A 23098-nucleotide genomic window follows, 5' to 3' on the forward strand; every position below is an offset into this window, starting at 1 on the left:
TCCAGAGGCAATTAGGCACTAACACTGCGTCAGCCCTATCGGAGTAACTGTCCCTTTCTGACCACTTCTGCTCATTCTTCTCTGTACCGCTTGCCCCTTCTCTCCCTCCTGCTCTCTCAATCCATTTCTTTCAATCATTTCTCTCTTGCTGCCTCCTTTTCATGACAGCCAGCTTTGGAGATATGAAAACTTGTGATTGACACACCAATTTCATTTCTGCCATCACACACTGATGCCCAGATTTCTCAAGATTCTCTTCCTCTGTGCCTCCAGTGAAAGCAATACATGGGAAATGGGAATAAAAACACATCGGAATTCAGATAAAGCGCTAAAAAGACCTATTGAATGTAAATGTGTGGTTATAACGGACGCCATTTGAAACTCCACATATTTTCTCCAAAAGCCGTTGCCTTTGTGTCACTAGTGTTTGTTTTACTCCCAACAAACCATGGGGGTCATGAAATTAAATACACAAATTAGGACTTTTAACAAAAGGGGCATAACATTCATTTGAGGAAGGACATGCTGCATGTTTGATATCCCTTGGATCTTTGACAAAAGATGTCCTTTCACCCACTCATTATCATACGCCTATCCAGATAATAGGGTTAAACATATGTTTAAATAGGCCTAAACGGTTTTATCACTTTTCTTTGAATATGCAAATACCTTGTTACAAGTCTACTCAGTCATTCCATGGCCCCAAAGATTATACAAGTTCAGGGCTAGAACACAGCTTATGATCTACCATGTGCAGTTCGTTTGGGTCGAGGGCTGTCAAATCATTGATATTGTTTGACATTACACTTTTTTTTTATTCCAATTTTACTGCATTGCTAGGAACAAGTAACCTTATGTCATTTTGCTGCACCCGTTATAATATCTGCTAAACTGCGTGTGCAGCCGATTAACTTTGAATCAGTGGGAGTCTAGCTTGTCAAGGCTGAGTTAACTAGTCTGTAGTGATAATTAGTCTGTCTAAAACCCACACATTCACTCCTTCTCCACTGCAAACTCTAACCTGCCACACTCTAGTGTACACTCTTTGGCAAAGGCCTACGTTCACAAGACTGCTGAACTCAACGTGAAGGAAATGACAACACACCACTGCAATGGAATCACATGAGAAACGCAGAAAGCGAATGTGGATACATATTAAAAGAAAATTATTCTTGGCCTGGAGTCAATGCAAAGGCAGGAAAGATACTTAGCTGCAACAATCCAAAAATCAATAGCAATTTATTCTCTCCTTGGTCTCCAAACAGAGCGAGTAAATAATCCTGACCCCTCTCTCGCCTGTCCCAGGAGTACACTGGCGTCTCTCCCTCTCGCTCTCCTCAGCCTCTATCGCAGACTTCTCTGGCCCCTTGGAGTAGCACCGCTCAGACTCAATACCTACTGCCACACAGTCCTGCTCCGCTAGAAAGACATAGCCTACGGCAATTGGTAAGGATTTGGCAATTCACCAGGCAGGTAGTCCAGGTGTGTTTGATTCCCCTCTCCTGTGTTGTTTACATTTTTACACTTTAGTCATTTAGCAGACGCTATTATCCAGAGCCACTTAGAGTAGTGAGTGCATAAATGTTCAAACTTCTTTGTACTGGTCCCCCCGTGGTAATCAAACCCACACTCCTGGCGTTGCAAACGCCATGCTCTACCAACTGAGCCACACGGGACGTTAGTCAACAAATTTAGCTAAACACTCTCACCGGCTCCATCCCATACACTTGCTGGCACAGACACAGTAACGTTGTTGGCTGAAATACAGTGGGCGGGCGGGCGGGCGGGCGGGCGGGCGGACGGACGGACGGACGGACGGACGGACGTCTACAGATAGACAGATAGACAGATAGACAGATAGATAGATAGATAGATAGATAGATATCTATCTGTCTATCTATCTATCTGTCTATCTATCTATGTCTAGGCATAAACAACATGTCCCAACATATATATACATAAATTCAGTCATTTGCATTTTAATATCATATGAGCAAGATTATATCTTCCTAATGCAGACTCAGCTATAATTACAACTTGCTGTATTATAAAGGTGATTTAAAAATACCGTTTCACATGAATATAATGACATTCCTCATAATAAAGGTCTGTTTTCTTGTGATAGACCTAGTTCTGGGGCCCCGGCGTGCGCGATCATCAACATGAGAGAAATATTGGCCCTTCAGAATTCCTGGATGATGACTTTTCCCTCCCTTCAACACTCCCTCTCATCCCCTTCCCTCTATAGGCCTAGTGCAACGTATTACTAGACGACCACCATTCAGCCAGCTCAAACCAAACCCCATCTCCTGGGGATGTGTGAGTCTGAGACAGTCTCAGAGTTGATGGGCCGGAGACTCAAGACACAATCGATCCGTCTTCCTCAGACCTTCACTCCCGAGCTTCTCAAAATCTGACAATTCAAGAGGGTGGAAAGGCTATTTCATTCTCTGGAGATATACCTCAGATTAATGTTGCTCTTGCCTTCAGGTTTAGCGAAGTTTATCCGAGACATTTCTTGAGAGCATCTCTCGATTTTCTGTTTGCTCCAAGATGACAACAGTCTTCCTTCATATTCTAGGAGTGGAAGTGTCAGTCAAACTAAACCTTAGAAATCGACCGAAGAAACACCTTCTGGCCCTCCAAACAAAGTGTTGAAAATAATAGGCAACTGAGTGACACCATTTTAATAACTTAGCAACAGGTATAGACTTAGACCTTTTGCAGAAATCTGAACACACTGAAAATATATAATCTTTGTCCTATACTTGACCTTGTATTGATAGGAATAAAAGGAAGATTAAAGTATTAAACATGTTGCCAGATAGTGGTTAATTCATGGTGTGCTGTCACTCAAACACCATCAAAAACTTGGGCCAGAACATCTGGCTACAATGCATCTGTTATTGGCTGGCACGTGGCGTGGATTGTCAGCTGCATGTTCACGTGAACATGTAGTAGAGCTGTTCACCTTATAAATTATAACCCAGCAAGGTGATAGTACATCTTGTAAGGATGAATGCAACTCTCGTGTACACACATATGGGCTATTGTACAAAACAGCAGCTTGTTATATTGTCAACTGACCAGTAGCAAGCCAGGCACAAAAACAACTATCTCATGCACAAGGCATCACGGGTTCGTGGAAATGCTGTTATTCACAAAATAACCTAGAACTGACAAGACTCACTACAACTTTCTCACATACCAATCATGCTGGGGATGTAGCTACGTCCTCTGGTTTTATTAAGGTGAAGAACTTCATGTCATACGACTGCTGGGGATCTCCATTACAGTATTTGCAAGTCTCGAGGACTATGGGAGATGGAGTCCTACTTGATTCCGTATTATTATGATCTAGTTAAATGTACCTGGCAGCGTCCAAAATAGCTTTTGAGCTGTTTCATATTGTAACATATTTTACATACATTGTACCAGACAGAATCCTTCTACAAACGTATCCAATAGGTGCAAAAAAACACATTCGGAGAGAGAAAAATACAAACTTGAACTTGACGTCATACCGGAAACGATCGCTTTAAACACCGGATATGTTTTTTGACAGCATGCTTGCTTTCACTTTCAATGTTTTGATTTGATCATGTCAGTTGATGACAACAAACACGCGACTATTGCATATTGAAACGGAGACATTACCATTTAAGGAAGAAACGACGAGTCACTTTTAGGATATTCTTTACGATAATATGCAAGAAATTCTGGAACCACAGCCGTGTAAATGTGAGGGTGAGCGGAATCAAGAAAGCGTCCTACAACAAAGAATAGAGACGGTTAGCATTGGCAATAGAGTAAGATGTTTTCTCCTCTGTATACCTAGCTACTTCAACTAATTGCACATTAGTGTTTGTTTGGTCACATTTGGAGACATTAACTGTAATACTACATTGGCGTACGGAGTGTTCATTCAATGGCTACTGCAGGTGGCCAGCTGCATATCATGGAATCAATCCACCAACTCGGTTTTAGGATAATGAACCATCCACACACTAGCGGTCAGCTAGCTAACTACTGTAGCTACAAAGAGTAACGTTAATACTAAATGCGAAGCCTAGTGATGCTATCTTCAATGTATGCTATTCAAATTCTGAAGCCAACTAGAGAAAGAGAGTCCATTGACTCTCCAGGACATGACACTGCTGTGGCATGAGTAGTTGCTCAATTGGGCTAATTAGCTAGTACAGTATATCACCTGCCACACACAACAGGTGAGCCAAGCAAGGGTTTCTTTCCACTGCTCAATGTTGCATGCGTCAACCACATCTACTGTGCCTTCGGGAAGCAGATTGCTATTACATACGATGTGGTTATCTGATATGTAAAATACCTATCCAGGCTTTGTAAGATCTGGCATGTGTCAGTAACATCTGAGCAGGTGAACAGAACCAAAAGAGGTGTACCTGCCAGATTACATTGCAGATGCCTGCAAGATCTCACCATGCCTGGACAGGCATGCAAACGCCTTCACAGTTCACTTCTAGCTGGGAAGGAACTCTTGAGCTGTGTTTGAATACTCATACTAACCGAACTATTTGTGACGTGAATTGAGTATGTAGTATGCTTATTGGTCATAGTATGGATATAGTTATTATGCCAAAAGTTCCCGGATGTCGTACTAAATTCGCCAAAATATGAAGTATACGCGCAGAGGACACTATTTCCGTACTTTAGGGCCCATAATGCAATTCTTCAGGAAATAGGAGTGGCTATATGTCATTTTCAGATTTGAAGAAGATGATGGAAAATATGCAGTTGAAGTACGAGAGCAGATGCAAATTCATTACTTTAACTGATGATGACAAATATTAAGAAAATGTTGAGCAATGTAATAAAGTAATGACTTTTCAAATAAGTTACCTTACAAGTTATGTTGGCTGACAATTTGTTAGCGACACTGTCCTTACGAACCACATAGCATATAATTACAGCAGTCTACCGGTATGTTAGTTGGCCACTTATACATCAAACTTGCCAGTATGTTAACTAGGGGTTATCTAACTAACTACCCAACGTTTATTGACTTGATTATTCCCTCTTAGTTTAGTTAAATGGTATAGTCGTTGTGCGTTCTCAATGGACATTTGGGTGCTTTCATAAATTTGCTCTGACTATCTACTCCGATTTCAGGGCACTCTCATCTGAGTGTACTAGAGCGCAGAATAATGAATTTATGAGCGCTCAACTCCTGTTGAATATGGCCGTTGTCAGTACACATCTGCAAAAGGCACAATTACATTTTTGCCAGCAACACAGGTAGTCACCAACGCTCTGGATAACATAACTTCCTAACCAGCTTTGCTAGGGCGAGTAAAATGGTCAGAGTGGTCACTCTCATTTGTGTCTGGAAGTAGCTAGCCAGCGTTAACTTGAGTGCTTGACTGCAGTTGTATGGTCAGAATGCTCAAATCAACCCTACTTCTCCAGTTTCCCCTCTGAATTTACAAACAGACAATCTGACAACGCTCTGAATTTACAATCGCACTCCACATTGAATTTAAGAAATACCCGAAGTCGTAAAATATCTAACTATTTATTATGCTAACTAGCTAGCAAGAGGTCGCATAGCAACAATATCAACTTCCGGTAGACAGGCAAAGAGCTAGTACGCTCAACTGAAAGCATACGGTTCATTTACAGTATACTAAAATGAACTCATAGTAATATAATGAAACAGGCAGGGATCAGGTCTGACACCCTTTTTAGAGATATAATTTTTTTGAGATATAATGTTCTGATGATCAGAATATAGTCGTATCAACTAAAATATATGTATACTGAACAAAAATATATACTCAATGATTTTACTGAGTTACAGTTCACATAAGGAAATCAGTCAATTAAAATAAATAAATTAAGCCCTCATCTTTGGATTTCACACAGCGGCGGCGCAGCCATGTGGAGCCCACTAGGGAGCCAGGGCCAGCTAATCAGAATGAGTTTTTCCTCACAAAAGGGCATTATTACAGACATAAATTCTCCTCAGTTTCATCAGCTGACCTGGTGGCTGGTCTAAGATGATCTCACATGTGAAGAACCCGGATGTGGAGATCCTGGGCTGGCATGGTTACACGCGGTCTGCGGTTGTGAGGCCGGTTGGATACTGATAAATACTTAAAAACTACGATGGAAGCAGCTTATGGTAGAGAAATTAACATTCAATTCTCTGGCAACAGCTCTAGTGGACATTCCTGCAGTCAGAATGCCTTTTGCACACTCCCTCAAAACTTGAGGCATCTGTGGCGTTGTGTGACAAAACTACACATTTTAGAGTAGCCTTTTATTGTTTTAAGTAGGGTTTCACATTTTGGGGAATATTCAGAGGTGGAAACTTTCCATGGGAATATATGGGAATATATGGGAATTAACAGAAATATATGCAAATGTAATATTATTACCATTTAAATGTAGACGTTTTTTGCACTGGATACAGTAGGGCAAAAAAGTATTTAGTCAGCCGCCAATTGTGCAAGTTCTCCTACTTAAAAAGATGAGAGAGGCCTGTAATGTTCATCATAGGTACACTTTAACTATGACAGACAAAATGAGAAGATAAAATCCAGAAAATCACATTGTAGGATTTTTAATGAATTTATTTGCAAATTATGGTGGAAAATAAGTATTTGGTCGCCAACAAACAAGCAAGATTTCTGGCTCTCGCAGACCTGTAACTTCTTCTTTAAGAGGCTCCTCTGTCCTCCACTCGTTACCTGTATTAATGGCACCTGTTTGAACTTGTTATCAGTATAAAAGACACCTGTCCACAACCTCAAACAGTCACACTCCAAACTCCACTATGGTCAAGACCAAAGAGCTGTCAAAGGACACCAGAAACAAAATTGTAGACCTGCACCAGGCTGGGAAGACTGAATCTGCAATAGGTAAGCAGCTTGGTTTGAAGAAATCAACTGTGGGAGGAATTATTAGAAAATGGAAGACATACAAGACCACTGATAATCTCCCTCGATCTGGGGCTCCACGCAAGATGGGGTCAAAATGATCACAAGAACGGTGAGCAAAAATCCCAGAACCACACGGGTGGACCTAGTGAATGACCTGCAGAGAGCTGGGACCAAAGTAACAAAGCCTACCATCAGTAACACACTATGCCGCCAGGGACTCAAATCCTGCAGTGCCAGACGTGTCCCCCTGCTTAAGCCAGTACATGTCCAGGCCCGTCTGAAGTTTGCTAGAGAGCATTTGGATGATCCAGAAGAAGATTGGGAGAATGTCATATGGTCAGATGAAACCAAAATAAAACTTTTTGGTAAAAACTCAACTCGTTGTGTTTGGAGGACAAAGAATGCTGAGTTGCATCCAAAGAACACCATACCTACTGTGAAGCATGGGGGTGGAAACATCATGCTTTGGGCTGTTTTTCTGCATAGGGACCAGGACGACTGATCCGTGTAAAGGAAAGAATGAATGGGGCCATATGTATTGTGAGATTTTGAGTGAAAACCTCCTTCCATCAGCAAGGGTATTGAAGATGAAACGTGGCTGGGTCTTTCAGCATGACAATGATCCCAAACACACCGCCCGGGCAACGAAGGAGTGGCTTCGTAAGAAGCATTTCAAGGTCCTGGAGTGGCCTAGCCAGTCTCCAGATCTTAATCTCATAGAAAATCTTTGGTGTGAGTTGAAACTCCGTGTTGCCCAGCAACAGCCCCAAAACATCACTGCTCTAGAGGAGATCTGCATGGAGGGATGGGCCAAAATACCAGCAACAGTGTGTGAAAACCTTGGGAAGACTTACAGAAAACGTTTGACCTCTGTCATTGCCAACAAAGGGTATATAACAAAGTATTGAGATAAACTTTTGTTATTGACCAAATACTTATTTTCCACCATAATTTGCAAATAAATTCATTACAAATCCTACAATGGGATTTTCTGGATTTGTTTTTCTCATTTTGTCTGTTGAAGTGTACCTATGATGAAAATTACAGGCCTCTCTCATCTTTTTAAGTGGGAGAACTTGCACAATTGGTGGCTGACTAAATATTTAGTCATATCTGCCCCACTGTATGTAAACTTCTGACCCACTGGGAATGTGATGAAAGAAATAAAAGCTGAAATATATAATTCTCTCTACTATTATTCTGACATTTCACTTTCTTAAAATAAAGTGGTGATCCTAACTGACCTGGCAGGGAATTTCTACTAGGAGTAAATGTCAGGAATTGTGAAAAACTTGAGGTTAAATGTAGTTGGCTAAGGTGTATGTGAACTTCCGACTTCAACTGTAGGTGGCGATAGGTATTGCTATTCTCACGATTCTGTATGTATTGCGATTCAAGGTTCCAAACATTGCTCACCGTGTGTCTGCTGCAGAGGGACAAAATAGAGCCATGATCCCCCCCCCCCATCACTACAGTAGAGTTCAGTACACTACAGTGGAGTACAGTAAATGCAATACATTATACTGTACTCTACTCTAGTGTGCTCTACTGTACTGAATGGTACTGTAGTACTGTATTCTACTTTTCTTTACTGTTCTCTGTTGTGGTCTACTGTACTGTGTTATCCAAACTTGTGAAACATAGACGTCTATAATTGGTTCAGATTTGGTCCAGCCAGGGCAGCTAGACCAAATTTCAATTACTTTTCAACATCCATGGACATCCTGTGTTAGTCGGTGCTCAGTGGATGAGGATGCTTGTTACAGTAAATGAAAAGAGGGTAGCTGGTAGGTGTCAGTAAGAGCCGGTAGAGATTACATTAACTGGAGAAGGAGGGAGAGCGAGACAGAGAGAGTGAGACGGAGGGGTTGTCCAGACTGTTTTTACAGTCTTGCTTAGACCACCAGATGACAGAAAGAGAAAGAAAACAGTTATCAGTATGCCAGTGGAAGGGAGGATAGTAGCAGCTGACCAAACTGGGGTTTGTGAATACTATGATTTCCCATTGTAGCCAATTTTAAAAGTAGTAATTCCATTACAGATTATTCAGTACTTTCATTACGGATTTGGTAACATAATTATGTGTTTTAATCACTTAAAGCTGCAATATGTCTCTCTTTGGGCAACCCGACCAAATTCATATAGAAATGTGTTATGAATCTATAATTCTCATTGAAAGCAAGTCTAAAAAGTGGTAGACCTGTTCTATATGCATTATTTCTGTATGCTTCCCGTGCTTAAGTTTTATTTTTACTTTCGGTTTTGTACAATATTTTTGGTTCTGGAAAATATATTTCACAGCAGTTTAGATGTTACAATTATTTTCCACACTATACTTGCTTGTTTTGTCACAAAGTAAAATTAGGCTAACTATTAGAATTTTGCAACCAGGAAATGGCATAGTTATTTCTGCATAATCTTGATATCAATGAAAACACTATATCTAATTGGTAGGTCTACCTTTACTTGTTTCTTCTGTGAACTTTCATTATCCTCCCTCATGAGGGAGAGAAATTTGAAATGATCTTAAAGATGTGTGGGATTTTGGTAACGGAATTACACGGCACAAGGCATGTTTGTTAAACTTACGGAATGCAACTCATTTCTCAAACTATAGTGTTGATATTAGTTGACAGGGGTCTTTACTTCAACATTGTGTTTTGATGTATTTCTAATACCTTTTAAGACTTTCTGGTAGATGTTTTCTAAAACCCATCTGTTTGACCAGAAATCAAAGCCTTTGTTTATTCCACATTTTTAGGATGGAAAATTATTGAAAAATGTATATGCTTTTATTTATTTTTTAAATAAAATTGAGAGAGAGATTTTTAGCTTTAATTTGACACCCAATATGACATACTCCTATGAACTTCACATGCTGATGGTCATGGGTCATTTTACATGGAAATGCCCAGTATCGGCTTCATTCTGTATTTTCCACCTATAGAACTTGTATAAAATAATACTAGATGTTATTTCACTGTTGTCAGAGGGATGCACAAAGAAGACTGTACAGCTCAACTGCTAAAATATTGGAATTCCAGGTTTATTCCAACATGTCAGATTGCCTTGTTTTCTAGCTCTGCCTTGTAGCAATGTTTGTTGTGTACACTTTAATAAATGCAAGGACCTGTTAAATCCGGGAACTGGTAAATGATGTAAACTTCATTAATATTCAAATTGAAAATGCATCAACGTAATGTTTTCTGCATCTCTTCAAATATGATGTGGCATATAACAACCCAACTTCCATGGTAAAATAATTGACTAAACACGATTCAATTTGCATATTAATGAGTGAGATGACAGATTATAATATTTGCCCTTTTTTCCCTTTCCCTTCAGGGAGCAACCATAATTTCAGGCATCTTATTTTCCTGGAATAGCTGATGGCTTTGAAAAAACAAATGGATAACTTTAAGAACAATGAAACTTAATTTTAATTGAATGTTCATCAAAGCCTTTCTAGTGACATTTTTGTTTCCGTGTGAGAGGAATTCTAAGTATGTATAAAATGAAAAATATAAACTCAACATGTAAAGTGTTGGTCCCATGTTTCATGAGCTGAAATAAAAGATCCCAGAAATGCTCCATACGTACGCAAAGCTTATTTCTCTCCAAGTTTGTGCACAAAATTGTTTATATCCCTGTTAGTGAGCATTTCTCCATTGCAAAGATTATTCACCCACCTGACAGGTGTGGCATATCAAAAAAGCTGATTAAACAGCATGCTCATTACACAGGTGCACCTTGTGCTGGGATCAATAACATGACACTTTAAAATGTGAAGTTTTGTCACACAACACATTGCTGCAGATGTCTCACGTTTTGAGGGAGTGTGCAGTTGGCATTCTGACTGCAGGAATGTCCACCAGAGCTGTTTCCAGATAATTGAGTGTTAATTTCTCTACCGCTGGCAGTGCGTCCAACCGGCCTCACAAGCGCAGACCACTTGTAACCTCTCCAGCCCAGGACCTCCAGATCTGGCTTCTATACCTGAGGGATCATCTGAGACCAGGCACTTGGACAGCTGATGAATCTGAGGAGTATTTCTGTCTGTAATAAAGCCCTTTTGTGGGGAGAAACTCATTCTGATTGGCAGGTCCTGGCTCCCCAGTGGGCGGGCATTTGCCCTCCAAGGCTGTGCCCCTGTCCAGTCATGTGAAATCCATAGATTACGGCCTAATTTATTTATTTCAATTGACTGATTTCTGTATATGAACTGTAACTCAGTAAAATCTTTGAAATTGTTGCATGTTGTGTTTATAGTTATGTTCAGTATATATAATTAACCTCACCAGTTATGTTTTGGCCTAGCTTTTTTGGTAACTTGCTAATGGAAGTGTTCTTTTACCCCTAAATGCTGTTATTCATCCTCCTTCTTGCTTCATACGTGTTTGTCACGGCGTTCTGTGAATGCCTCCTGTTACCATTTTCTGTCAAAGGTGACACATTTAAACTTAGAAATAGCTTTAAAATACACAGAGCCTTTGAGGAAATTATAGTTTTTTAAATGTCAAGACTATTTGTAATTTGTAAGTCCTATTGAAAAACCAGGTTACCATTTCATTCCTGTAAGAACTACAATTGAATGATCTGAATGCCCTCTTCCATTTCTTTGGGATCTTGACATCTACAGTTGAAGACAGAAGTTTACATACACCTTAGCCAAATACATTTAAACTCAGTATTTCACAGTTCCTGATATTTAATCCTAGTAAAAAAAATTCTTGTTTTAGGTCAGTTAGGTTCACCACTTTATTTTAAGAGTGTGAATTGTAAGAATAATAGTAGAGAAAATTATTTACTTTAGCTTTTATTTCTTTCATCACATTCCCAGTGGGTCAGAAGTTTACATACACTCAATTAGTATTTGGTAGCATTGCCTTTAAATTGTTTAACTTAGGTCAAACGTTTCGGGTAGCCTTCCACAAGCTTCCCACAATAAGCTGGGTGAATTTTGGCCCCTTCCTATGGACAATGAGCTTGTGTAATTGAGTTCGGTTTGTAGGCCTCCTTGCTCGCACACGCTTTTTCAGTTTTGCCCACATATTTTCTATAGGATTTGAGGTCAGGGCTTTGTGATGGCTACTCCAATACCTTGACTTTGTTGTCCTTAAGCCATTTTGCCACAACTTTGGAAGTAAGCTTGAGGTCATTGTCCATATGGAAGAACCATTTGTGAAAAAGCTTTAACTTCCTGACTAATGTCTTGAGATGTTACTTCAATATATCCAAATAATTGTCATGCCTCGTGATGCCATCTATTTTTTGAAGTGCACCAGTCCCTCCTGCAGCAGTCCCTCCCCCTTTTTCCTCCAAACATAATGATGGTCATTATGGCCAAACAGTTCTATTTTTGTTTAATCAGACCAGAGGACATTTCTCCAAAAAGTACGATCTTTGTCCCAATGTGCAGTTGCAAACCGTAGTCTGTTTTTTAATGGCAGTTTTGGAGCAGTGGCTTCTTCCTTGCTGTGTAGCCTTTCAGGTTATGTCGATAAAGGACTCGTTTTACTGTGGGTATAGATACTTTTGTACCCATTTCCTCCAGCATCTTCACAAGGTCCTTTGCTGCTGTTCTGGGATTGATTTGTACTTTTTGCACCAAATTACGTTCATCTCTAGGAGATCCTGACCGGTATGATGGCCTTGTGGTCCCATGGTGTTTATACTTGCGTGCTATTGTTTGTAGAGATGAACGTGGTACCTTTAGGCATTTGGAAATTGCTCCCAAGGATGAACCAGACTTCTGGAGGTCTACAATTTTTTTCTGGGGTCTTGGCTGATTTATTTTGATTTCCTGTGATGTCAAGCAAAGAGGCACTGAGTTTGAAGGTAGGCCTTGAAATACATCCACAGGTACACCTCCAATTGACTGAAATGATGTCAATTAGCCTATCAGAAGCTTCTAGAGCCATAATTTTCTGGAATTTTCCAAGCTGTGTAAAGGCACAGTCAACTTAGTGTATGTAAACTTCTGACCCACTGGAATTGTGATACAGTGAATTATAAGTGAAATAATCTCTCTGTAAACAATTGTTGGAAGAAATATGTGTGTCATTCACAAAGTAGATGTCCTAACCGACTTGCCAAAACTATAGTTTGTTAACAAGAAACAAGTTTTTTATGACTCCAACCTAAGAGTATGTAAACTTCCGACTTCAACTCTAGCTGCTGTATGGAGAAAAGTGACAAAACGGCAGTGATCGAGCCATAGATAAGAGGTGTTATAAGTGTACAGCAACCCCTTTGTTGCGTTTTAGCCACTTAAATACTCTGCTTGACGTCACAACCTAGACCACTAAAGAAATATATATATACTGTATACAGTGCCTTCGGAAAGTATTCAGACCCCTTTACTTTTTCCATATTTTGTTATGTTGCAGCCTTATTCTAAAATTGATTTTAAAATAATAATTACAATCTACACACAATACCCCATAATGACAAAGCAAAAACTGGTTTTTAGAAATAAAAACAGAAATATCACTTTTACATAAGTATTCAGACCCTTTACTCAGTACTTTTTTGAAGCACCTTTGGCTGCAATTATAGCCTTGAGTCTTCTTGGGTATGACACTACAAGCTTGGCACACCTGTATTTGGGGAGTTTCTCCCATTCTTCTCTTCAGATCCTCTCAAGCTCTGTCAGGTTGGATGGGGAGCGTTGCAGCACAGCTATTTTCAGGTCTCTCCCGAGATGTTCGATCGGGTTCAAGTCCGGGCTCTGGCTGGGCCACTCAAGGACATTCAGAGACTTGTCCCGAAGCCACTCCTGCCTTGTTTTGGCTGTGTCCTTAGGGCCGTTGTCCTGTTGGAAGTGAACCTTCGCCCCAGTCTGAGGTCTTGAGCGCTCTGGAGCAGGTATTCATCAAGGATCTCTCTGTACTTTGCTCGGTTCATCTTTGCCTCAATCCTGACTAGTCTCCCAGTCCCTGCTGCTGAAAAACACCCCCACAGCCATGCTTCACCGTAGGGATTGTGCCAGATTTCCTCCACATGTGACATTTGGCATTCAGGCCAGAGATAAATCTTGGTTTCATCAGACCAGAGAATCGTGTTTCTTATGGTCTGAGAGTCTTTAGGTGCCTTTTGGCAAACTCCAAGAGGGCTGTCATGTGCCTTTTACTGAGGAGTGGCTTCCGTCTGGCCACTACCTTAACGTCCTGATTGGTGGAGTGCTGCAGAGATGGTTGTCCTTCTGGAAGGTTCTCCAATCTCGACAGAGGAACTCTAGAGCTTTGTCAGAGTGACCATGAGGTTCTTGGTCACCTCCCTCACCAAGGCCCTTCTCCCCTGATTGCTCAGTTTGGCCGGGCAGCCAGCTCTAGAGAGAGTCTTGGTGGTTCCAAACTTCTTTCATTTAAGAATGATGGAGGCCACTGTGTTCTTGGTACCCTTCCCCAGATCTGTGCTTCGACACAATCATGTCTTGGAGCTCTACGGACAATTCGTTCAACCTCATTGCTTGGTTTTTGCCCTGACATGCACTGTCAACTGTGGGACCTTATATAGACAGGTGTGTGCCTTTCCAAATCATGTCCAATCAATTGAATTTTCTAGAGGCGAAAGAGACGCACACCTATTTAGGCAAGGTGCTGGCTAGCGGAATAGAACACTTGAAAAATTAAAGGAGAGCCGCACATTCTAGGGGCTCAGATGCAATAATTGAATAACCTAATATCCAACGTTTCAACAGACAAGCTGTCTTCATCAGGGTATAATGATCAATAATCAATTGAATTTACCACAGGTGTACTCCAAGTTGTAGAAACATCTCAAGGATGATCAATGGATACAGGATGCATCTGAGGTCAATTTCGAGTCTCATAGCAAAACGGTCTGAATAATTATCTAAATAAGGTATTTCTGTTTTTTATTTTTAATACATTTGCAAACTTAATAAATACCAGTTTTCAGTTTGTCATTATGGGGTACTGTTTGTAGATTGCTGAGGATTTTCTTTTTTTTTCTTCATTTAAGCCATTTTAGAATAAGGTTGTAACGTAACAAAATGTGGAAAGAGTCAAGGGGTCTGAGTACTTTCCAAGGCACTGTATATCTAGGCACTGTATATCTAGGCAATACAATTAAAGTCGAAGGAAAGTCTCTCCTAAGTGGGTCAAAACCATTCACTCATCAGTCATCTGCTTTTCTCTTTCCTTCACAGACCATGAAGATGGAGACAGATGTATTTATCCCTTCCCACACTGCAGAGCTCCAGTTCCTCAGGTCACGGGTTCGGGAACTGGAGAAAGAGAAGGCCGAAATGGCGGCTGAAAACCAATGGCTGCAAAACATGCTAGTAAAGGGTGAGGATGAGTAAGGTCAATACAGTTTTATAATTCACCTGCTCTAAATTGATCACTTTCCCTCATGCGTGTTCCTTCTTAACTTTGTGGTGTCATCCCTCAGAGATCCCTGACCTGCTTTCTACCATGTGGCAGAACTTGGGCCAAGCCAACCAGCCCCTCCACCCTGCAGTGTCCCCACAGGCTGTCTCCACAGCAATAGTGAGGGGCGAGAGCTACACATACACACACCACTCTGTGTCAGGACAATCTGGCCGACGGTTCAGTCCCCCACTTCATCATCAGCCCATGTCCAACCGCTCAGCTATGACTCAGGACGACGTGAATGGAAGCATGTCAAACTTTGGACCCGAGATGGCCATCAGTGAGCACAGTGGGGACGGAGACTTAGAGCTGAGTGACATCACAGAGGACGACAACCCTCACAGCTCTCTGTTTGGCTCAGCAGCCGACCTACCCGGGATGAGGACATGCTCAGAGACACACTGTGTTAGTGGGACGGGCCATGTAAGGAAACTTGCTGTTCATTCCAGATAAAGACAGATTGTTAACTTAGCGGCCATTAACATATCAGAACCATATAGTCCCATGGTCTCATCTGAAATGTTTGTCTAAAATGAGTTAGTCACATAATTGATCTTTAGATAGTTCTACATATGTCTGAAAAGTTAGTAAAAATGTGAAATATGAAAAACTAGAAACCCATTTGAACTTGGCGCTGTAAGGTTCTCTCTGCAATCCAATCACAAGCCTGAACAAATACAGACGGACCAATCAGAACACATCTTTGCCTTCTCCCTCTAAGTATTGTTGAGTGAAGACCATAATATTTCTGAGGATCGTAATACATTTCTTATGTATTTGATGTGTCTGACTATCTTGGTAAAATAGTGTTATTTTATCATTAATGTATTCAAATAGCTACGGTTTTCTTAAAATCTGAACATGTCTTTACATTAGAAGTGTCTTTATATAGCCTTATTGAATCCAGACTGACATTTAAAGAGCCAGAAGGTTCTATATGCAGTTGCACCCCCCTCTCAGGATTTTGATACTCTGCACTTTAGGTACCTTTTAAGGTGAGGACCTTAATGGTTTATGAAAGAATAATTCACTACAAAACAGTTCTGAGATCTGGGATGTGAAAACTTTGGTACTCAATATCTCAGAGCTATGCTTTGCGCAGATAGAACCAAATAGTCCGAAGGACACGATATCGATCCTCCAAAAGTTATGGAGGTCTAAATGGGTTTTGATTCTGATCACATTCGCACTGTCTCCCAATTGGCTGTGCAGGTAAACCGGGTGGAGGTATACCCAAGTTCCGGGGTCTTCTGTGAAATGCGGTCTTGGCATGCAGCCAATCAGACGCAGTCTCCCACGGCAATGGCGCGCACTCTGTTGCTGGGCGTGTTTGACATGGACACCCTGCTGAACAGCAACCTGCGAGGGGGGCGGAGCCGCAGACCAACCTTCCCCAACCACCGCACCGCCCTGGACCCACACAAGCTCAACGCCATCTACAGTAAATGATAACCTGATTCTCTGCTTTACAAACAACCTTTCATTGTATTTTTCTCCAATTTCACTTGGTCATTCATGGGTGAGTGGAAGCACTCACCTTCTCGATCATTAGAAAGATACGGTGGGGTCTGAAATGATTGACACCTGTAATAAAGATGAGCAGTAATGACTGTATGAAATAAATAATTCAAATAATAATTCAAATAGCGATATTGTATGCTCCAAAAATGGGGATATTATATCCCCATATTATAATATATACAATTGCTCAGAAAGGTAGGGATCAAAATGATTGACACCACTAAAGATTCTTATAAGTAAAGTAGTCCAAAGGTTTGTAGTCATTGCGTATTAGTAATATGGGACAAAATAACAAACTTGTTGGATGTTTCAGATTATTTTGTGCCCAACAGAATTGAATGCTAAATAATTTATTGTCATTTTGGAGTCACTTTTATGATGAATAAGAATATAATATATTTCTAAACAATTCAACATTAATGTGGATGCTACCATGTTGATTATAGATCATTTACAGAGGGTCAAAGATCATACCCCCAAGACATGCTAACCTCTCACCATTACCAATAACAGGGGAGGTTAGCATTTTATATCATACCTTCAAGACATGCTAACTTCTCACCATTACCAATAACAGGGGAGGTTAGCATTTTATATCATACCTTCAAGACATGCTAACTTCTCACCGTTACCCATAACAGGGGAGGTTAGCATTTTATATCATACCTTCAAGACATGCTAACTTCTCACCGTTACCCATAACAGGGGAGGTTAGCATTTTATATCATACCTTCAAGACATGCTAACTTCTCACCATTACCAATAACAGGGGAGGTTAGCATTTTATATCATACCTTCAAGACATGCTAACCTCTCACCATTACCAATAACAGGGGAGGTTAGCATTTTATATCATACCTTCAAGACATGCTAACTTCTCACCATTACCAATAACAGGGGAGGTTAGCATTTTATATCATACCTTCAAGACATGCTAACTTCTCACCGTTACCCATAACAGATTTGTCATGTTGAAAAATCTATGTACAGTATATCATTATTATTTGTTGTTGTTGTTTCTCTGTACTACTTCTTGCCACCTAACAATTTTATGAAGTTGGCTTTAGCTAGGCCAGATAGGTTCCCAATCTCCCAACCTCATAATATATATTTAGGGGTGTCAATTATTTTGACCCCTGCCTTTTTGAGCAAAACAATTATTACTTGGACCAATGAAAGCCGGTCCAAGGCAGCCGTTTTTATCTAAATATTAAATAATTTGTAGGTAACAATGAAGTACCCGTACTGTGATTGTTTTCAATTAAAATGGTAAAAAGACTGTCTTGGGGTGGTCTGAATGGGAAGGGTAAACTGTAAACTAGCTGTTATTTGCAGAGAGGTTTGGAGCTCTCTTCCTTATTGATCTATTAACTCATTTACTGCCTGGTGAGGCCAAAACCCCATCTGACAACAACAGGCTGATAATTCAGGCTTTTCAAACTGCTCTTACACTAAAAGGGAATTATCATCATTTTCACAATTTCACAATATTATATCAACCTCATAGTGTGGAAAGAACTCTTCTATTAACAAGTTACCAAAAAAGATAGGCCAAAACATAACTGGTGAGGGTAATTATATATACTGAACAAAACTATAAACACAACATGCAACAATTTCAAAGTTACAATTCATATAAGGAAATCAGTGTATTGAAATAACTTCATTAGGCCCACCCACTTGGGATTAGTTCTTACCCACAAATGGGCTTTATTACAGACAGAAATAGTCCTCAGCACCCCCCACCCCCCTTCAGACGATCCCACAGGGAAGAAGCTGGATGTGGAGGTCCTGGGCTGGCGTGGTTACACGTGGTCTGTGGTTGTGAGGCCAGTTGGACGTACTGCCAAATTCTCTAAAACGACATTGGAGGCAGCTTATGGTAGAGAAATTAACATTCAATTTTCTGGCAACAGCTCTGGTGAACGTTCCTGCAGTCAGAATGCCAAATAAGCTTTTTGTGTTTATGGAACATTTCTGGGATCTTTTCAATTTCAGCTCATGAAACATGGGTCCAACACTTTACATGTTGCGTTTATATTTTTGTTCTGAGTATATAAAACACAGGAAAATCACGTTTTGGACTGTACAAACAAAGTATTTTTCTCTGAGCATTACTATAAAATAATATAGTTCCCCAATTATTTTTAGCATACAATATAGCTCAGTATTTTAATGAATTATTTTATACCGTCAATATTGCTCATCTTTATCAAGGGTGTCAATAACTCTGGACCCCACTGTATCTCACTGATACAGTTGAAGTAGCATCCCAAAACTGAATCATTTACACATGCATTATTAGGTTGCGCTTGAGTGCTGTGCCACCGTAATTCAATAAAAAAAAGTGAAACATGATTTAGAGAAGATGAGGATTGAGAGGGTGTGTGTGGCGGAGGCGGCCGGGCCCATTTCCGATCCAGTAAGCCCCCTTCATTCATCATCATTTTGTTTTTAATGGCCTGACAGCTCTGGCAGGGCTGAAAAACGGCTGTGTTCCTTACTGTCACTCCTGCGCCGTCCACCCTCCTCCAACTGTTGTTGTGCTGTCGCTCTCTCCCTCCGCAGATGCCACTCTAGCCCGCTTCCCATTGGCCAGGAAGGGACAAATTGGCACCGGCATCAACTCCAAGCTGTCTGAGATCCGGTTCCGATCCAGGAGAGCCAACCGGGACCCCAGTTATCTATGAAGGACTGTTCCTGCCCACACACCCAGTTGTATCAAATCAACATTTTAGTTCTAGCATTTTATCACATTAACCGTTCAACTGTATCAGTATATGAGTACATGTGCGTGCAGAATGTCTGGCCTATGAATGGTAAAAGGACTCAAAAGATGGGCTAATGCTAGAGGAAGGATTCAAAGCCAGTGGAACAACGTACATAAGAACTGGCTTTGATGGTTAAATTCCCACTCTGTCGCCGACCAATCATTCGTAAACCACACATGTGAACGGTCCCCGGGGCAGTCTCTCTGACTGACCGAGATGCATAGATCCAGGACGGCTGATCCATGTGTGACCAACCAGTGGAGGACGGGAGGCTTCAGTCATGTCTTACCAGACAGACGCCTCTCTGTCGTTGACCTCTACCCACTTAGACAAAGGAGGCAAGAGGGGATTGGAGGGAGGCCAAACTATATTTCTCCATTGATTTCTCTGATCCTAGGCATTAAGCTCACTCCTAAAGCTCCATTACCAGCCCCAGGTCCCCTCTGCACCCTCTCCTTCCAATCCTCTCCTTCCGCCTGAGAGGAGAATCAATTTGTGGCCCCCACCCACCCAGCCTTCCCCGGAGGTGTCACAGCTCCCCATGCCTAATGGACCCACAGGTACTCTGAGCCTCCAGCAGGATGACAGAGGAAATTCATTCATCTTAAAGGAAACTAAACAGTGTGTCATTCTCCCCAAGTTCACCATGTCCACAGAGCCCACATGAAGAGAACATGACTGGGGATTTGGCCTGATGCATATATGAAGTATTGGATTAGATGTAACCGTTGGTAATGAGGAACGGTCAAGTTGTTGTTTTATATCCGGTCATGTCTGATGTTCAAGATGTTGAATGTTTGATGCGAATGCATTAAAAGACTGCTGTTTTTCATTGCCCTTCATGTTGTCTCTCTCTAGTCATCGGAACGATTTGAGAAATTACGCATTAACCAATTGCTTAACAGCTACTTAGTTTTCGGCAAATGAGAAAGAGAGAGGAGAAGATGATAGGCAATGAATCACTAGCCCATTGGTAAATTGAAATATCCATTACAGTAGTCCACCTACTGGGCATACCACTTCATTTCAACGTGAAGAATTGGGTATTATTTGGTTGATACGTTGATCAACGAGATTACAACCTATTTTCAACCATTCAAAAAGATTATGCATTCAACCATCTTGCATTCAACCATCTTAAAGCACAACCAAATTCGAATGGAAAATCAATGTCTATTTTTTGGTTTAGTTGTCACCTAAATGTGTTGTGCTTTCAACCATTTAAAAGCACAACAAAGTTCAAATGGAAATGCAGCTTAATGTGTTCTGTGCTTCATTGAATAGCACAACCAAATGACACGGATTGCATACCCTAATCAGGTGAGTCCAGGTGGAGGTATGATCCCTTATTGATGTCACCTGTTAAATCCACTACAATCAGTGTAGATGAAGGGGAGGAGACGGGTTAAAGAAGGATTTGTAATGCTTGAGACAATTGAGACATGGATTGTGTGTGTGTGCCATTCAGAGGGGTGAATGGGCAAGACAATAGATTGAAGTGCCTTTGAACAGGTTATGGTAGTAGGTGCACCGGTTTGAATGTGTCAAGAACTGCAACGCTGCTGGGTTTTTCATGCTCAACAGTTTCCCGTGTGTATCAAGAATGGTCCACCATCCAAAGGACATCCAGCCAACTTGACACAACTGTGGAGTCAACATGGGCTAGCATCCTTGTGGAATGCTTTCGACACCTTGTAGAGTCCATGCCCCAATGAATTGAGGATGTTCTGATGGCAAAAGGGGGTGCAACTCAATATTTGGAAGGCGTGCCTAATGTTTTATACACTCAGTGTATGATAAAATATGGATATATTTCATTTGCTCTGTTACCCTACCCTTTAGAATGCCTATGTTAGCAACTCTGAATCTATTAGGTGGAGATTCCACAACAATCATTCTCAATAGGGCTGGGCTAGGTTAAAGGAATACTTTGGGATTTTGGCAATGACCCCAAAGTATCTACTTCCCCGGAGTCAAATGAACTCGTGGAAGCCATTTTTATGTCTCTGTGTCCTGTATGAAGGAAGTTAGAAGTAGTTTCGCGAGCCAGTGCTAACTAGCATTAGCCCAATGACTGGAAGTCTATGGGTATCTGCTAGCATGCTGACAGATACCCATAGACTTCCACTCATTACGCTAACGCTAGTTAGCAACTTTATTCAAACTGCACGCAGAGACATACGAATGGTATCCACGAGTTAATCTGACTCTGGAGAAGTAGGTATAGGGCCTCATTGCTAAAATCCCTTTAATACCCTGGATGACAGACCAACGGGATAGCTGTAGATAGATCAACTCTCCAGTAGGATATGCTGCCCAGCCTATTGTTTTTTTCTTCTAGTGGATTTTACGTTGACGATCTGATGTTGTGTCAAAGGTGCAAATTCAACTTATTTTATCTTTGGTTACCATGATGACATAAACTTGTGGTTGAAAATTCAGCCTCAAAACAACAGTTTATGGCTTTTTGCAAATCCAATGTCTTTTCCACATAGATTCCACATCACAAATGACTTTGAAACAATGTTTATTTCACCAGTTTGTACCCAGTGGGAATTTACCAATTGACCAAGTAGGCTACACATGCATGAATCTACTCTTTCATCCTCAGGAGTCCCTGAGCTCACATGAAATTGAAATTGTGTCCATTAATTAAAAATGGTCAATTGCTATTTTTTATGAGAATGAATGAATGTAATATCTTCATCCTGAGCCCCTAAACCTAATCCAGTAGTGTAGTCCCTATCCATTCCTTCATCAGAGATTACCTGTAAAGCTTCTGAACTGTCTTTAGTCACAGACAACTTCAACACTGGGGACTTAACAGCCCCTTGTGGGTGTTTGTCCTGATCCCCATTTCTATCCACTGACAGCCCCTGTCCTGTTTCTTGTGGCCTTTTTGTTCTGTGTTGATACATATTCAATAAGCCTGCATTCCATTTAGCTCCAGGGTGGGATGTCAACTTCTGATAGTAAAGATAACCTGTCTCCAGAATTCATTCTTGCCTCTGACAGAAACTTAAATGCCAGGGACTGCTATTAAACCAGGCATCGACTCATTTGACCCCTCTTCCTCAGCCCAATTAATAATTGAATGACTTTAGCTTTTCTCTCTCTGTCTGTGCAGCAGCCAGTCTTCTCAACTAGCCTCCCGGTTGAGGAGAGTAGTTGTTTTCAGAAAGGAGAGAAAACAATCAAAGCAACCCCGACAGTGTGTCTAGTTTAGGGGAGGATCTCAATTGCACACTTCTCACGTTCTTTCTCCTCAAGGATTCTCCCTATATTCTCCCTATATCCCTGGCTATGAAACAAATATGGGGTTCTGATATTTTCACTTATCTGCAGCGAAACAAGACTTGTCCACAGGTCAAAGGGCGGCAGCACAGCGAGACAGGAGACATCAATAATCCCTGAATGTCAGGGAAAGGTGAAATAATAAGAAGGAGAGGAAATAACGAAGCTCCCTCCTGTGAGAGATAGAGGGAACAGA

General features: G+C 41.0%; 2 protein-coding genes across 4 annotated transcripts in view; one reads left to right on the forward strand and one right to left on the reverse strand.

Annotated features, from left to right (window-relative positions):
* Positions 1–3535, reverse strand: part of prkn (parkin RBR E3 ubiquitin protein ligase) — an 87994-nt gene extending 84459 nt beyond the window's left edge. Inside the window, exon 1 of one of the 2 annotated variants that reach the window (XM_020481579.2) lies at positions 3209–3535. In XM_020481579.2, coding sequence (XP_020337168.1) covers positions 3209–3215 — 7 coding nt within the window. In that variant the 5' untranslated portion in view covers positions 3216–3535. The remainder of the gene's footprint in view (positions 1–3208) is intronic. The other variant, XM_020481578.2, reaches the window with a different exon arrangement.
* Positions 3536–3562: 27 nt separating this feature from the next.
* LOC109889839 (uncharacterized) lies at positions 3563–22603 on the forward strand. 2 transcript variants are annotated; one of them, XM_020481580.2, is made up of 5 exons: positions 3563–3809; positions 15091–15232; positions 15336–15739; positions 16529–16757; positions 19406–22603. In XM_020481580.2, exons 1-5 carry the CDS (start codon positions 3708–3710, stop codon positions 19525–19527), a joined length of 999 nt encoding a protein of 332 aa, XP_020337169.1. In that variant the 5' UTR covers positions 3563–3707; the 3' UTR covers positions 19528–22603. The 2 variants fall into 2 exon arrangements, with proteins under 2 accessions (XP_020337169.1, XP_020337170.1); XM_020481581.2 differs by having other exon boundaries at positions 3563–3791.
* Positions 22604–23098: the final 495 nt, after the last annotated feature.

Source organism: Oncorhynchus kisutch, linkage group LG4 (genome assembly GCF_002021735.2).
Source record: "Oncorhynchus kisutch isolate 150728-3 linkage group LG4, Okis_V2, whole genome shotgun sequence".
NCBI classification, from domain to species: Eukaryota; Metazoa; Chordata; class Actinopteri; order Salmoniformes; family Salmonidae; genus Oncorhynchus; species Oncorhynchus kisutch.